Raw genomic sequence first — 18,010 nt, 5'->3', positions numbered from 1 at the left:
ATGAAGAGTTCAAGGTGTTGCCCTGGCCTCCAAATTCCCCAGATCTCAATCCATCTAAACATCTGTGGAATGTGCTGGACCAACAGATCCGAACCACAGCAGCTCCACCTCACACTCTACAGGACTCGAAGGATCTGCGAACGTCTTGGTGCACCACAGGACACGTTCAAGGCTCTCGTAGAGTCCATGTCTCCACGTTCTGCTAAAACAGCCCCAACCCGCCGAAGACCAACACCAAGACCCGAGTGATTCAGCTTTGGACACTCTTTTTATGACCACTCTCTGGTTAGGAGTCATACATTAAAACCACAGTATTGAATGACTATGTTTCAGATGTAGTAGATAGCAAGATGTATAATAATCCGTTCTTACAGTGAGAATAAATTGAGGTCCAAAACTGAAACAGAATTTTTTTTATCTGTCAAAAATGAAAACAAGTAAATTTCATTCTTTTGTCAAGTCACCTTCTTTTATATAGTGCTTTTAACAATACAGACTGTTTTAAAGCAGCTTTACAGTGATAATAGGAAATTAAAGTAACAGAGAATGTTTTGGCTTTACAGCAGCTCTAGAATAAAGTTATTGTCCTGCTAAAGTTAGTTTTGATTGATTCACTTCCGTCACAACGATCATTAGTTATTAACTTAGAGGCCGCTAACACGACACCGTTCTAACAGAAAACGGTGTTCTGGCCGTTCATTTGCACGACATCAGTGTTTAGTGGCTTGAGAACGCAAACTTTGAAATCGGTTCCAAGGTGCAAGTTTCACCAATTTTTTTAAAACGTCACCGTGTAAACCTCAAAAACGTGAATCTGTGACGGTGTGCACATGCATACTATGTGTTTAGTCTATAGGTATGCGCGTTTAAATATATGTATGTGTGTTTAAATATATGTATGTGTGCAGGCGTGTAGTCTTTCTTTACAAATTGACATTGCTAAATTACTTGTCTTGCCTGCAAAATACAGAATTTTTATGTCGTGACCCTCTTAAAACTATCAGATATTTGATCAAATCTAGACAGCCATTAGTGGGGAATTACAGAAGTGAATGTCAGTGTAGAGCTTTTACTGCAAAATCAGACACATTATTCATCTCACTCGGTCCTTTACTTTGTGAATCACAAGCTTATTCTCTTCTGTACTGTACATCCACCAGACAAATCACATCATAAAGTAAAGCATAAACATGAGCAAAAAAGGTAAAGCATAAACATATGAACATAAATGAATATAGAACACTACAGACACACACAGCCCGCTAGAGAATAATCACCTTCTCTGTGCATTGCCCTTTTAATCCTTTTGCTGGAAAACCACACTTATATTTGTATGCTGTGCAGGAATCCTGAGATGTTGATGAGTTTGCATTGATTGACACTACATCAGAAAAAATCTCCATGCACAACATGCATTGTTACTTCTTTCTTTCTCTCTTTCTTTCTCTCTTTCTTTCTCTCTTTCTTTCTCTCTTTCTTTCTCTCTTTCTTTCTCTCTCTCTTTCTCTCTCTCTTTCTTGTGCTGTGATGAAATATTTCAACAGACTTAAACGAGTTTAACCAAGCACAACACAATCATGGAGATTTTGATTTACAGCAAAGCCCTGTATTGATAACATGAGAACATTTGAAATAAGATCCAAGAACATCACTGAGAACAAAAGGGTCATACCAGCAACCTCCACTACTGTTACACAAAGTATTTCAAGTAATAAAAAACATTCTGCTCAAATATAGATGTATAAAATATCCATTGTCATCACATTTGAGAAAAGACCCGGTGTAATGAAAATGAGCAGAGTCATGTGTGAGCTGAGGGCTTCAACAAAATAAACAAGTAACAGAGAGTCCCTAATAAAACTTTTTAAATAAATAAAAATTAACAAAAGAATGCCAAAAAGCATTGACCTTTCCCCCTGCATCAAAGCATGATAGTGGAGAGAGACATGATCGTTCATTCTGGAGCGAATGATAAAGCGTCTCGGTGTCAGAGGGGTGACCTGCATTAAAACCCTCATAAAGAACATGATATTAAAGCTGAAAATAAAACTCAATAGAGGAAAACAGCATTTAAATGAAGTTTGAAAACACTTTGAATGATTGACTGAGCATCTGCTGATCTCCACAATTATCCTCAATAAGAAAGCTTGGCTGTTTGAGATCCCTAAGAGCCAAGGACAGTTTTTCAGAGCTTGCTTTCTCCCTGAGCTTGAAAAAGGTTCACTTTTACATTGCGTCCAGTCTTCTTGGGCGTTTGATCTCTAACTCCCGGACGCATGCCTTCACTGTTGTCATCGACCTCGCTGTCGCTGTCGTCCCGCTCCAGTGTGTGCCAGTCTCGCTTGAGTGGCGTGAGCTCTGGGGCGATTACGTCTCCATCCTGGGACACAAACACACGTTCACCCGTTACCCGACGCCTAGCGGATCAGTCCACACAAACACACATTCACCCGTTACCCGACGCCTACAGGATCAGTCCACACAAACACACATTCACCCATTACCCGACGCCTAGCGGATCAGTCCACACAAACACACATTCACCCGTTACCCAACGCCTACAGGATCAGTCCACACAAACACACATTCACTCGTTACCCAACGCCTACAGGATCAGTCCACACAAACACACATTCACCCGTTACCCGACGCCTACAGGATCAGTCCACACAAACACACATTCACCCATTACCCGACGCCTAGCGGATCAGTCCACACAAACACACGTTCACCCGTTACCCGACGCCTACAGGATCAGTACACACAAACACACGTTCAGTCGTTACCCGACGCCTAGCGGATCAGTCCACACAAACACACATTCACCCATTACCCGACGCCTACAGGATCAGTCCACACAAACACACATTCACCTGTTACCCGACGCCTAGCGGATCAGTCCACACAAACACACATTCACCTGTTACCCGACGCCTAGCGGATCAGTCCACACAAACACACGTTCACCCGTTACCCGACGCCTACAGGATCAGTCCACACAAACACACGTTCACCCATTACCCGACGCCTAGCGGATCAGTCCACACAAACACACGTTCACCCGTTACCCGACGCCTAGCGGATCAGTCCACACAAACACACGTTCACCCATTACCCGACGCCTAGCGGATCAGTCCACACAAACACACGTTCACCCGTTACCCGATGCCTACAGGATCAGTCCACACAAACACACGTTCACACGTTACCCGACGCCTACAGGATCAGTCCACACAAACACACATTCACCCGTTACCCGACGTCTACAGGATCAGTCCACACAAACACACATTCACCCGTTACCCGACGCCTACAGGATCAGTCCACACAAACACACATTCACCCGTTACCCGACGCCTACAGGATCAGTCCACACAAACACACGTTCACCCATTACCCGACGCCTAGCGGATCAGTCCACACAAACACACGTTCACCCGTTACCTGACGCCTACAGGATCAGTCCACACAAACACACGTTCACCCGTTACCCGACGCCTACAGGATCAGTCCACACAAACACACGTTCACCCGTTACCCGACGCCTACAGGATCAGTCCACACAAACACACATTCACCCGTTACCCGACGCCTACAGGATCAGTCCACACAAACACACATTCACCCGTTACCCGACGCCTACAGGATCAGTCCACACAAACACACGTTCACCCATTACCCGACGCCTAGCGGATCAGTCCACACAAACACACGTTCACCCGTTACCTGACGCCTACAGGATCAGTCCACACAAACACACGTTCACCCGTTACCCGACGCCTACAGGATCAGTCCACACAAACACACGTTCACCCGTTACCCGACGCCTACAGGATCAGTCCACACAAACACACGTTAACCCGTTACCCGACGCCTAGCGGATCAGTCCACACAAACACACATTCACCCGTTACCCGACGCCTACAGGATCAGTCCACACAAACACACATTCACCCGTTACCCAACGCCTACAGGATCAGTCCACACAAACACACATTCACCCATTACCCAACGCCTACAGGATCAGTCCACACAAACACACATTCACCCGTTACCCGACGCCTAGCGGATCAGTCCACACAAACACACATTCACCCGTTACCCGACGCCTAGCGGATCAGTCCACACAAACACACGTTCACCCGTTACCCGACGCCTAGCGGATCAGTCCACACAAACACACATTCACCCATTACCCGACGCCTAGCGGATCAGTCCACACAAACACACATTCACCCATTACCCGACGCCTAGCGGATCAGTCCACACAAACACACGTTCACCAGTTACCCGACGCCTAGCGGATCAGTCCACACAAACACACATTCACCCATTACCCAACGCCTACAGGATCAGTCCACACAAACACACATTCACCCGTTACCCAACGCCTACAGGATCAGTCCACACAAACACACGTTCACCAGTTACCCGACGCCTAGCGGATCAGTCCACACAAACACACGTTCACCCATTACCCGACGCCTACAGGATCAGTCCAAACAAACACACATTCACCCGTTACCCAACGCCTACAGGATCAGTCCACACAAACACACGTTCACCCGTTACCCGACGCCTAGCGGATCAGTCCACACAAACACACATTCACCCATTACCCGACGCCTACAGGATCAGTCCACACAAACACACGTTCACCAGTTACCCGACGCCTAGCGGATCAGTCCACACAAACACACGTTCACCCGTTACCCGACGCCTAGCGGATCAGTCCACACAAACACAAATTCACCCATTACCCGACGCCTACAGGATCAGTCCACACAAACACACATTCACCCATTACCCGACGCCTACAGGATCAGTCCACACAAACACACATTCACCCATTACCCGACGCCTACAGGATCAGTCCACACAAACACACATTCACCCATTACCCGACGCCTACAGGATCAGTCCACACAAACACACGTTCACCAGTTACCCGACGCCTACAGGATCAGTCCACACAAACACACATTCACCCATTACCCGACGCCTACAGGATCAGTCCACACAAACACACGTTCACCAGTTACCCGACGCCTAGCGGATCAGTCCACACAAACACACGTTCACCCGTTACCCGACGCCTAGCGGATCAGTCCACACAAACACAAATTCACCCGTTACCTGACGCCTACAGGATCAGTCCACACAAACACACATTCACCCATTACCCGACGCCTACAGGATCAGTCCACACAAACACACATTCACCCATTACCCGACGCCTAGCGGATCAGTCCACACAAACACACATTCACCCATTACCCGACGCCTACAGGATCAGTCCACACAAACACACATTCACCCATTACCCGACGCCTACAAGATCAGTCCACACAAACACACATTCACCCGTTACCCGACGCCTACAGGATCAGTCCACACAAACACACGTTCACCCGTTACCCGACGCCTAGCGGATCAGTCCACACAAACACACATTCACCCGTTACCCGACGCCTAGCGGATCAGTCCACACAAACACACGTTCACCCGTTACCCGACGCCTAGCGGATCAGTCCACACAAACACAAATTCACCCATTACCCGACGCCTACAGGATCAGTCCACACAAACACACATTCACCCATTACCCGACGCCTACAGGATCAGTCCACACAAACACACATTCACCCATTACCCGACGCCTAGCGGATCAGTCCACACAAACACACGTTCACCCATTACCCGACGCCTACAGGATCAGTCCACACAAACACACATTCACCCATTACCCGACGCCTACAAGATCAGTCCACACAAACACACATTCACCCGTTACCCAACGCCTACAGGATCAGTCCACACAAACACACGTTCACCCGTTACCCGACGCCTAGCGGATCAGTCCACACAAACACACATTCACCCGTTACCCGACGCCTAGCGGATCAGTCCACACAAACACACGTTCACCCATTACCCGACGCCTAGCGGATCAGTCCACACAAACACACATTCACCCGTTACCCGACGCCTAGCGGATCAGTCCACACAAACACACGTTCACCCGTTACCCGACGCCTAGCGGATCAGTCCACACAAACACACGTTCACCAGTTACCACGAAGCCTAGCGGATCAGTCCACACAAACGTTCACCCGTTACCCGACGCCTAGCGGATCAGTCCACACAAACACACGTTCACCCGTTACCCGACGCCTAGCGGATCAGTCCACACAAACACACGTTCACCCATTACCCGACGCCTACAGGATCAGTCCACACAAACACACGTTCACCCGTTACCCGACGCCTAGCGGATCAGTCCACACAAACAGACGTTCACCCGTTACCCGACGCCTAGCGGTACAGTCCACACAAACACACATTCACCCGTTACCCAACGCCTACAGGATCAGTCCACACAAACACACGTTCACCAGTTACCCGACGCCTAGCGGATCAGTCCACACAAACACACGTTCACCCATTACCCGACGCCTACAGGAACAGTCCACACAAACACACATTCACCCGTTACCCAACGCCTACAGGATCAGTCCACACAAACACACGTTCACCAGTTACCCGACGCCTAGCGGATCAGTCCACACAAACACACATTCACCCATTACCCAACGCCTACAGGATCAGTCCACACAAACACACGTTCACCAGTTACCCGACGCCTAGCGGATCAGTCCACACAAACACACATTCACCCGTTACCCGACGCCTAGCGGATCAGTCCACACAAACACACGTTCACCCATTACCTGACGCCTACAGGATCAGTCCACACAAACACACGTTCACCCGTTACCCGACGCCTAGCGGATCAGTCCACACAAACACACATTCACCCATTACCCGACGCCTAGCGGATCAGTCCACACAAACACACGTTCACCCGTTACCCAATGCCTAGCGGATCAGTCCACACAAACACAAAATTCACCCATTACCCGACGCCTACAGGATCAGTCCACACAAACACACATTCACCAGTTACCCGACGCCTAGCGGATCAGTCCACACAAAAACACGTTCACCCGTTACCCGACGCCTACAGGATCAGTCCACACAAACACACGTTCACCCATTACCCGACGCCTAGCGGATCAGTCCATACAAACACACGTTCACCCGTTACCCGACGCCTAGCGGATCAGTCCACACAAACACACATTCACCCGTTACCCGACGCCTAGCGGATCAGTCCACACAAACACACATTCACCCATTACCCGACGCCTAGCGGATCAGTCCACACAAACACACATTCACCCATTACCCGACGCCTACAGGATCAGTCCACACAAACACACATTCACCAGTTACCCGACGCCTAGCGGATCAGTCCACACAAACACACGTTCACACGTTCACCCGTTACCCGACACCTCGCGGATCAGTCCACACAATCACACATTCACCCATTACCCAACACCATTTACTTTTGGTGTACGCGGTTTATGTTCATTCTCAAACAAATATTTGACTAAACCTAAAAAATAAAATGTATAAAAAAACAACATAAACGTGTCCATAAACTGAGTATGAATTGTCTGTTGAATTTCAAAATAACAAGCTGAACTGAATGTGCAATTCAAAAAAAAAAATTTTTTTAACTTAAATGAATTGACAGAAAGCTGTAGATGCAGACGGGTACCCTGCACACTCCGACCGCCAGGAGTCTTACCTGCGGTTTAGTGAAGTTCTTGTCCATGCACCACTGCACAAAGTACTTTTTAGCAGCTTCCAGACTCTTGTCATCCGTCTTCTTACAGAAAACCCGGATCATCTGCTCAGCGAACTGCTCCGGCAGGAGTTTGGACACCTGTCATCAGGAATACAGACCTCTCTCAGTTCTCATTCAAATTAACATGGAAATTAATTCATAATCAACTTTAGACATTTATGTTTAGTAACACCATCATCAAATGAAAAACTGCATCACATTCCCCATATCTAAACTAAAATCAGTTAGTGCAGACTCTCTGCATGTTTTATTTGGGTTTTGTTGGTCTATCTTAGGTTGTGTGTGTTTTCTTCTGAGGTGCCTTCTGCACACAGACATTATTGCACTGATTGCGTGAAGCGCTGTTGTAAGTCACGGCTGAAGCACTTTGCCGCTCACTTCACCTGCGCACACTTGAGTTTTGGATTTTGTGCATTTATTCAGCCATGTGCATATGCTGAATCTTTCATTCATTTTCTTTCACTACTGACTACCGAAAACTCCATTCTCCAAACGGCTTGTCCTCTGTAGGGTCGCTGATCACAGGACAAGCAAATACTGGTAACTGAAATGCTACTTGTTTGGTCATTTGATTGTTTTTGTCATATTTAGTAGTGACTATACCTGATTATGTTGTACCTAATCTCCTGTCCGAGTTTAAGGAAAAATCGGGTCCATCGGAGACGTCCAATAGATATCTTATGCGCACCGAAAGAACACCAGACAGTGTAATCACCGTGGGGAAACCTCACAGTAAAACGGGGAGTTGTGAAAAATATGATACACCGGTGTTTTGCCAGATAAGAAGTTTATCTATGCATCATCTTTTTACAATTCCTTTTATAACTGTTTTAATTTTCCTTGCTTTTATTTTGTGATGATTTTAAGTCCTTTCTGTGTAAGGCACTTTGAGTTGCCATAGTGTATGACATGTGCTGTATAAATAAGCTTACAGCCAGGCGTCACACCCTTCAGCTGGACTAAAGAGGAAGAGGAATCTTCTTAAACATCTGGAGAAAAAGAGTCTGCGTACCTGTTTCTTGCGGATCTTGATGGCTTTGCTGGGATCGTTCTTGCAGTAAAAATGGACATTGTTGATGGGGTTTTTCTCCTTCATTCCATAATCCATGTGAATGACCTGAAGAACAAATGAGGATAGTTGACAAACACTTTTAGTACAGTTAGGCATGCTGTACTACTCTCTTTAAACAGCACACAGCAGATTCTTGTTTAATTACACATGCAGGTTTTGTAAGCACATTAGCAGAGGCCTCGTTTACACTGCAGGTCTTGATGCCCAATTCTGGTTTGTTGCCTATATACGATTTTTCCGTCCGTTTACACGTTCTTTCAATTGTGACCCATATCCCATTCATGTGTTTACACTTGACATACAATCTGAAACGCATGCTTAAAGGGTTAAATTATCTTGCACAGATGGATAAACGCGAAATATGCTTGATGCTAGCTCTGCGATATATGTGAAGTTCGCCAAACACCAGCATGATTATGAGGCGGAGGAGGACGAAAAGAGCCATCATTGCAGCCGGCGCATGCTTCAGTTATTGTGTGTGAGAGATCTCAGGACTGGTGGGAACATACAACATGATCTCATGAAAGTGCGTATCTATACCACTAATTTTAATTCTCGTGCCATTTATACGCCAAACATAATTTTTGCGTGCATGATACGCACTGTAAACCCCTTGGGTAGGATTAGGGGTGTGGAGTGCGTGCGTATTACACGCCATAAAGTGTATATGCACACGAAAACTGCGTATCATATGCATGCAAAACCATTTCTTGGCATAAATGGCACGAGAAATAAAATTGGTGCTATAGATACGCACTTTCATGAGATGGTGACGGGCTTTAACTAGGAGCAGTGGGTCCGAAATGTTAGGATGAGCAAGCCAACCTTTGATATGTTGTGTCAATGTGTGTCCACATTCCTCTCCTACGACGACACAACGTTTCGTCGGGCCATCTGTCCCTTTGCAGACGTGCGTCGGGGTTGCTCTCGTCATTAAACCGCGGAAACGCTGCCTAATGCCTCCGAAAATCTGATCTGCCTGTTTACGTGACAGTCGCATTGGCACATATCTGATTTATATCTGACTTATTTCCACATATGAACGAGGCCTGAAACCGATTTAGAAACATCCAAATGGATGCGTATTTTTCCTGTTTACATTGTGATAGAACACATCAGATCTGTGTCACATGAGCAAAAAAATCAGAATTGGGTCACATTTCACTGACAGTGTACACGAGGCCAGAGAGACTAATATCTGAACAATTAAAAACAGAGCACAACCAACATAGTCCATTCCACAACCAAATGAAATAATCAAACACACGTGTTACTTTGTTGTACTTATATCTGCAGTACACAGTACCTGTTGGTCTCCTTATCCAGATTTACAATGTTAAGCTTATAATAATGATTTATAGTTTGAGCTGTCAGGAGCTGTCAGTTTTTACATCATTAGACTGATAAAATGAAGGCCTGTAAGCACAGGTACGCCTCAGACCATCACATGTCCCTCCGCAAGCAACTCAAAGTTTTACACCTCAACCGCTAGAGGACACGAGGACTTAAATCAGCATAGTTACTGACTGGTTGGCCATTTCACAACAAAAGAAATTGACATGAACAAGCATGCACTTCTCAACTGGTTTTAAATATGTCTTAAAAGGTAAGACTAAAACAGAACGTTCCCTTCCCCTTTAACACTGTCATTTTAAAACTATTTGTTACCTCACAGGACTAGATAAAGATGCACAAACAAAAGGAGAAAAACAATGAGATGTTCCCACATACACTAACTACAAAGTCCTCAGCTATCAGGTTGCCATCTGTGCCACTGGGTTTGGATCGAGCTACTTCCTTCGCCCAGTCAAGCAGCTTGTCCTGCAAGAGATCACAGTGATCATTACATCAGCAAATCACTCTGCACACAATTCACACTTTGCTCTTTTTTTTTTATTAACTGGATCTACAACCATTTTGTAGAGACAAAATTAGTATTTTCCCTGGACCTTTCTCCTGTAGAAGTCATGAATGTCATGAAACCCTAAAACAGAGTTAAAGGGTTAGTTCACCCAAACAATGAAACGGTCATCATTTACTTGCCCTTGTGTCATTCCAGACCCATAAGACTTTTGTTCATCAAAACACCAATGAGGATATTTTAATATTCTCTCATCATTTGCGTCAAAAAGTATTCTCGTCGCTTCATAATATTAAGGTTGAATCACTGTAGTTACATGGACTATTTTATCCATGTTTTTACTACCTTTCTGAGCCTTGAAAGTTGCAATGACGTTGCTGTCAATGGAGGGACAGAAAGCTCTCAGATTTCATAAAAAATATCATAATTTGTGTTCCGAAGATGAACGAAGGTCTTATGGGTTTGGAACGACATAAGGGAGAGTAATTACTGACAGAATTTTCATTTTTGGCTGAACTAACCCTTTAAAATTATTAATTAATCTTTGTCATTAGGATATGTACTGTAAACTTTAAAGCTGGCTATAATTATACCTCTTATTAAAAAAAACCTAATTAATTAATAATTAATTAATTAATCAATTAAAATTATTAATTAATCTTTGTCATTAGGATATGTACTGTAAACTTTAAAGCTGGCTATAATTATACCTCTTACTAAAAAAAACCTTGATCCTACAGAATTAGTCAATTACAGGCCAATCTCGAATCTGTCTTTTCTGTCAAAGATACTAGAAAAGGCAGTATCTTCACAACTATGCTCCTTTTTAGAAAGAAATGATATCCGAGAGGATTTCCAGTCAGGATTTAGACCGTACCATAGTACTGAGACAGCTCTCATTAGAGTTAAAAAATGGTTAGCTCTTATCCGATCATGGTTGTATCTCTCTATTGGTGTTACTCGATCTTAGTGCTGCAACTGATACTATTGACTACTATGAATAGACTTGAAAATTATGTTGGCATAAGTGGAATTGCACTAGCATGGTTTAAATCATACTTATCTGACCGTTATCAGTTTGTAGCAGTAAATGAAGAGATGTCTTATCGATCACAAGTTCAGTATGGCGTACCACAAGGCTCAGTACTAGGACCGCTGCTGTTCACTCTGAACATGCTACCCTTAGGAGATATCATTAGGAAGCATGGCATTAGTTTTCACTGTTATGCTGATGATACTCAGCTCTATATTTCTCCGCGCCCCAATGAAACTTACCAATTCACAAAGTTAACGGAATGCATAGCTGATATAAAAAAACTGTATGACTAGTAATTTCCTACTACTAAATAAAAAAAAAAAATAAAAAAAAACCTGTTTCTAATTATTGGACAAAAAACTTCCTCACGTAATATCCTAGAATACTGTCTAACACTTGATGGCTGCTCTGTCAAACCTTCGTCGTCGGTTAGGAACCTGGGTGTGCTCTTTGATACCAATCTTTCATTTGAAAGTCACGTGTCTAGTATCTGTAAAACCGCAATTTTCATCTTAAAAATATATCTAAATTACGCCATTATGCTCTCATTGACAAATGCAGAACAATTAGTTAATGCGTTCATGACATCAAGGCTATATTGTAATGCTATTATGGGTGGTTGCCCTGCACGCTTAATAAACTAGCTGCTGCGTTTTGGACCAGTTGTTTGAGTTCTTACTAGAACCAGGAAGTATGACCATATTACCCCTGTTCTGTCAACACTGCATTGGCTCCATTTTAAACATTGTGTACATTTTAAAATATTGCTGATTACTTACACAACACTAAATGGTTTAGCTCCGCAGTACTTGATCGAGCTCTTAACGCATTATAGTCCTTCATGTTAGTGTTGTCACTGTACCAAAATTTCAGGATTCAGTACCAATACCAGTGAAAATCCACGGTTCTTGGTACCAATTTCGGTACCAAAGCTTAATTTAGAATAAATTTACATATATTAAAGTGCCCTTTTCCTATTTAGCACCTAAACTCTGGAACAGTCTTCCTAACATTGTCCGGGAAGCAGACACACTCTGTCAGTTTTAATCTAGACTAATAACACATCTCTTTAACCTGACATACACATAGAACATTATACATTTATGTTATTCAAACCAGTTAAATGATTGTTAGGCTGCAAAAACTTTGTCAGCCGGAACCGGGAACACTTCCTATAACACTTGATGTACTCGTTACATCATAAGAAGAATGGCATCTACGCTAATGTTAGTCTCTCTGTTTATCCCAAGGTTTACTGTAATCAGCCGTATCCGAGCCGTATCCAGACCAGATGGAGGACATGCGCATAGACCGAGCGGCAACCTCCCGTTCTCTCTTGAAACCGACACGGAAGTGACTTAAACTGCAATTCATCGACGGCCCGCTTGAGGCTGGATGCAAAAGGAGGTCAAAATCTGTATCTCTCCCATGTTAAAATGCCCAACTTCACAGCAGAAAAACATGTTTACAGCCTGGTGCAAAAAGTGGTTTTGGTCTATATAGCTAATTTTGCCCTTAATGACGACTGTGAGGGGGTGATTTTTTTTTAATAACTCATCTGTCTAAATTATATTCAGCCTTAAAGTTCTTCATAATTAAGGGCGTGGCCACTTGAGTGACGGGTGGATTGCGGCTGCTGTCACTGCTAGCCGTTTGTCTGCTGTCTGTTAGCTGTCAAGTCACCTCAGCTAATTTCAGCCGCTGAACTAGCCATCTCTGCCGTGTTTGAGCTTTTTTCGGGATTATTTCATACAATTTAATACACACATTTCCTTCGTCCATGCCGTTGGATTCCGTCGTTGTCGAGTATCGATTCGACAGAACAACCAGCTCTGTGTTTTCCTCTGTGTACATGCACTCATGTATGTCTGACAATTTCGTTGCTTTTTGGAGTTTTCAGATTTAAAAACGTCTATAGATACAGAGGCTACACTCGTTCTGCGGTACCGTTGCTCTCACTGAGCAGATGGACTATATATGCTTATTACTTTTTAGTGCTAAATAAAAAGTACCGTCAGATGAAATCCTGCAGGTGTAAAATAAAAGGTGCAATAAAAGCACATCCTTGAACTTCTGAGGTAATATCTTTGGTTTGACCCATTTGAGAGGAGGCCAAAATCAGAATTTAAAATGGACTGAATATGAATAAAGCTTTCTACGAAAAGACGTGCGATGTGACGCTGACTGACATGTATGTGCATGAATCACTGTCACACACACGCGCTCTGATCAATATTACTGCATAATACATTTTTAACTGGCAGAATAATACAGCTTCACGACACACACTTTTAGCTATGTCTTTTAACTATTATAGTATTTCAAAGGGCAAAAACAAACTTGAACTATTGACTTTACATCATCAAGTCAGCTGTCACTTCAGCGCAGCCCTTGTGACAGTACAAAGTTCTTTGACGGTACTGCCAGTAGCATATAGCATTAGCTCCTTAGCCTGAGCAAACTAACACATTGATCTAGGGGTAGGGGTGGGAGATATTGACAAAAATGAATATCTCGATATTTTTTTCCAATATCTCGATATCGATATTCAGACGATATTTTTGCCATCCTTCAAAGAAATGTGTGCAAACTGGCAAAGAAGTTGGACTTTTGACTTGCTGCATTTGACCATTTGACCTTTGTAGGCTATAGAAAAAACAATAAAGGAGCTAACTGAACAGAATCTGAGGTAGCCCCTACTTTTTCCACTTACAAAAAAATTAATAAAAAAACGGAATTAGGCACCTTTTGCAACAGTGATTATTAAATCAAACAACAATATTGTTGATGATAAATTCAAAGTAAAAAAAATCTTTTCAAAACGCTATAAATCCATCCATTTTTTCCCCAAAACGCTATAAAGCCATCATTTTCCCCCAAAAAATTGATAGTTTGTCTTTTAAAAAAAAAAAGTATTTTGTCTTTTATTTTTCGTGTTTGCATTTATGAGGAAAAAACAATATTACGTGACAGTTCTCCATTATGGACGCGAGCGCTCTGACTTTCAAACTTTCACAGAGACCTCAAAACAGAAAGCACAAAGCCTTTCTTTAAAACGAATTTCGTTTTGTATTAATTGTTTCTTAATTTTACCAATTTCCTGGATTTAAAACATAAATACATAAAAAGTAAATACAGGAGGCTAGCACAACATAAGGTGCTTGAACTGGAGATTATATCAGCCTGAACCGAACCGTGGCGTACGATCGCCTCACATGCCTAAAAAATGTGAAATATATTTACAGAAAGCTGGTTCTAAACAAAACCATCCAAAACATAATAAAACTATGTAGCCTAATAAATGTGCATTTCTCCTGCGTTCACTAGCTAGCTTACTGCGAAGATCGCGAGTCAATAGCCTATCGTCAACATCATCTTTGCAGCCGACACACAAATTAATAAACAATTAAAATGTCTTATTGCAATATTTTACATATTCATAATCATTACTTTTGCTGGTTCTTTGAGGCAGCTTTTTAGGTTTTTGGTGTTTTGGAAAAGAGCTCTTCACGTGGCTACAAACACCGTTTCACCAAGGCACAACGGCCCTTCAGCACATAAGAACAACAAGAGAAAAAGCGCTGACTTACTAATTACGAAACTTTTATGTGGTTGAACAGGTGAAAGAATCACAAATTCCTCTGCAACTCAAACCTTCTCAGTACGAGTTATGAAGGAAGAGCATTAGAGTTTTCAACGCGTCCTCCTCTGATTGCTGTGTTGTGAACTTGTGACTGAAAAAGTGCGTGCAGGGACACATGCGCAAAACGTAGCTAGGTCTGTAAAATGTCCTTTTGTAAAATGACATATGATACAAATAAAAATAATTAATATATCATTTAACAAAACGGTTTTGCGCATGTGCTTCTGCGCGCACTATTTCGAATTTACGTAGCCTATGAATGTGCGTTTTTGACGTCCCGCGCCAGGCCACTCGGAGGGTGCTTCCGGGAATAGTACTGCCCTAGTATTTAAAATCGCTACATATAATTGTTTAGACGGTTATTGTGTGCGTTATTTGTTTTCTCTTTAACTTCTTTCAGCTCTTTTCATGTTTTGGGGGTCGGATTGTACAAATTATGAAATATTCGATATCCCAATTTTGCATATCGTCCAGACAACAATTTGGATATTATCGTCTAAACGATATATCGCCCACCTCTATCTAGGGGGTGTGGTTTCAGCAGCCAGGCCGCTCAGCTCCACCCACATCCCGCCTCTTTGCCCATTTTCTGTTATCCAGGAGTGACGTGCCAAGATGGCGACGGTCGGCTCCGCCCACTTTGGTGAAAAAACGCTCTTCAGAAACACTACGGGTGACGGCACAGACACTATGTCCATATGTTTTACAGTCTACTATGGCCTAGACAGGACCACAACGAATGATGTATTCAGCCGGATCCGGGCCGTATCCTGCACCTAGACGCGACTACAACGCACTAACATGTCACAATGAGAATGTTTTTTGTATGGCATCATTTATGTGTTTTAGCTTGGCTGTTTACATTCAGATGAAGATGCCAAACACAGTCAATGTATGACAGCAGGCTTAGAGTGAAAAGAAACCGGTCGTGATGTGAAGACATTGATCCTCAATCCAAATGACCAACATGTGATTTAATGAACCAATGAACCAATGAGTTTCTAAGCAGAAACACTTGTTCATGACACTGGTCGACTCATGGGTCGGTCAGTGTCAACATCACATTATACAAGTAATTTAAAGGTTAACGCCCCCAAAACAGCCCATTTGAGTTACTTTGTTGGCTTCTGAATATCAAGTGAACCTTGAAATGGAAGTTTACAGGGTTTGATGACCGTATGATAGTATACTATACTAAATATGATGTGTGTGATGAGGCCCTGGGGACTTTTAGTCCCAGTCCATCCCCGTCCACATCTACGCTACATAAGCTGTGAACTCACCGGTGACACGTCCACATGCGCCTCGGATGTGGTCTGACCCACACACTTGTACAGCCGTCTACAGACGATGTTGTGCAGGATGGCTCGAGCCTCAGACAGCTCCGGCGCAGATGAGTACAGAATCTGTTCAAAGATATTATCTACAAACGAACACATTTCATGAATAACCAAACAACCCTGATTTCATCACTCATCCAGCATTATGTTTTCATGAGCGTGACCGAGCTGACGTCTGGTTCGGGATGCCCTTTGATTAGCATGAGCAGTGTGCGGGACACGGGCCCATCATCTACCTGTCAGTTTGCTGTAGGCCTCCATGTCTTCTATAGCCGAGGAGATTGTGAATGTCCTGCCAGAAGAGCCCGGGATTTGGATGTGAGGATCAGCCTTTACAAAGGCCTCTGTTATCCTGACACAAAAACAGCCAATGACAGAACACTGAAATCCACCTGGAAGCCAGGAAAATGAAAGATGTGTTGTTAAACAATGCTAATACACACATGATCTCGATGATGTTGCCCACTTTGTGTTGATACGCCCGGCGATGGAGGCAGTTGCGAGTGTGAAACATGTCGTAGAGATTGCCAACTTCCTGCGAAGAGTAAAGACAATTAAAAAAACTATCAGAATGTTTCTTTGCTTAGCTGAAATCCTGCCTGATCCGGGAACACTTCCTCAAACCTGCCCCAGACTGATCATGATGCATCTCAAACCACAGTCAAGTATTCACTACACAAAAGCGAATGAAAATTACTGCATGCGACTGTGAAGACGTATTTAGGAGCACCAGCATGTAACAAGTTAGCTCAAAGGGGAAATATTAATAATAACTCATAATTATCAATTATGATTAATTATTACTATTTGGGTCAGTTAATTGGATTAACTTGAGGTAGCTGAATTAATATTACAATCAATTAATCAGTTCCAATGAACTCTTTTGATCATACATTTATTCTAAGAAAAGCGTATCTTTCATGGCCACCAAAAAATTATTATTTCTTAGCATGTACAGCACTTAACAAGATCAAGATCGTAAAAGGGACTTTGTTGCAAGCAGAGAATTAGAACCAAATACATATTGTGCACAAGTTTTATTAACTAAATGTTGTTAAACTTTCATGTTAATCAGTTCATCGATAAATGAATGCAGGAGAGTCTGTTCTGTGGGTCTTGTGCCAGAGGCCCGGTCCACATTGCTAACAGTCATAAAACCAACTTATCTGATCGTGGTCATGGTAAAGAAGACCTTCTTGCCCTGTTTGGGGGGATGGGGCCATAGATCCAAGAGGGAGTTTTAAATATCATTTGTTAAACTATAAAAAATACTTGTGTCTGACTTGTCTCAGTCGTTACAAGCGCGACTGACCCGATCAGGCCCGGTTCTATGGGGTACAC

At 43.3% G+C, this 18,010-nt stretch overlaps 1 protein-coding gene and 1 long non-coding RNA gene across 2 annotated transcripts in view; one reads left to right on the top strand and one right to left on the bottom strand.

The window, feature by feature from the left end:
- The window catches only part of LOC309481229, a 38,554-nt gene extending 24,185 nt beyond the window's left edge, over positions 1–14,369 (top strand). The window contains exon 2 of the long non-coding RNA XR_014199955.1: positions 14,165–14,369. This is a non-coding gene — a long non-coding RNA (uncharacterized lncRNA). The remainder of the gene's footprint in view (positions 1–14,164) is intronic.
- samhd1 (SAM domain and HD domain 1) overlaps positions 1,423–18,010 on the bottom strand; it is a 48,255-nt gene continuing 31,667 nt past the window's right edge. Inside the window, exons 10-16 of the mRNA XM_082146021.1 lie at positions 17,113–17,204; positions 16,906–17,021; positions 16,613–16,752; positions 10,521–10,610; positions 8,730–8,834; positions 7,658–7,795; positions 1,423–2,380 (exon numbers count right to left, since the gene is read on the bottom strand). Of these exons, the coding sequence (XP_082002147.1) occupies positions 2,186–2,380; positions 7,658–7,795; positions 8,730–8,834; positions 10,521–10,610; positions 16,613–16,752; positions 16,906–17,021; positions 17,113–17,204 (876 nt within the window). The 3' untranslated portion in view covers positions 1,423–2,185. The remainder of the gene's footprint in view (positions 2,381–7,657; positions 7,796–8,729; positions 8,835–10,520; positions 10,611–16,612; positions 16,753–16,905; positions 17,022–17,112; positions 17,205–18,010) is intronic.

This window comes from Leuciscus leuciscus (genome assembly GCF_965113295.1).
Source record: "Leuciscus leuciscus genome assembly, chromosome: 18".
NCBI classification, from domain to species: domain Eukaryota; kingdom Metazoa; phylum Chordata; class Actinopteri; order Cypriniformes; family Leuciscidae; genus Leuciscus; species Leuciscus leuciscus.
This window is presented reverse-complemented; position numbering and strand designations above follow the sequence as displayed.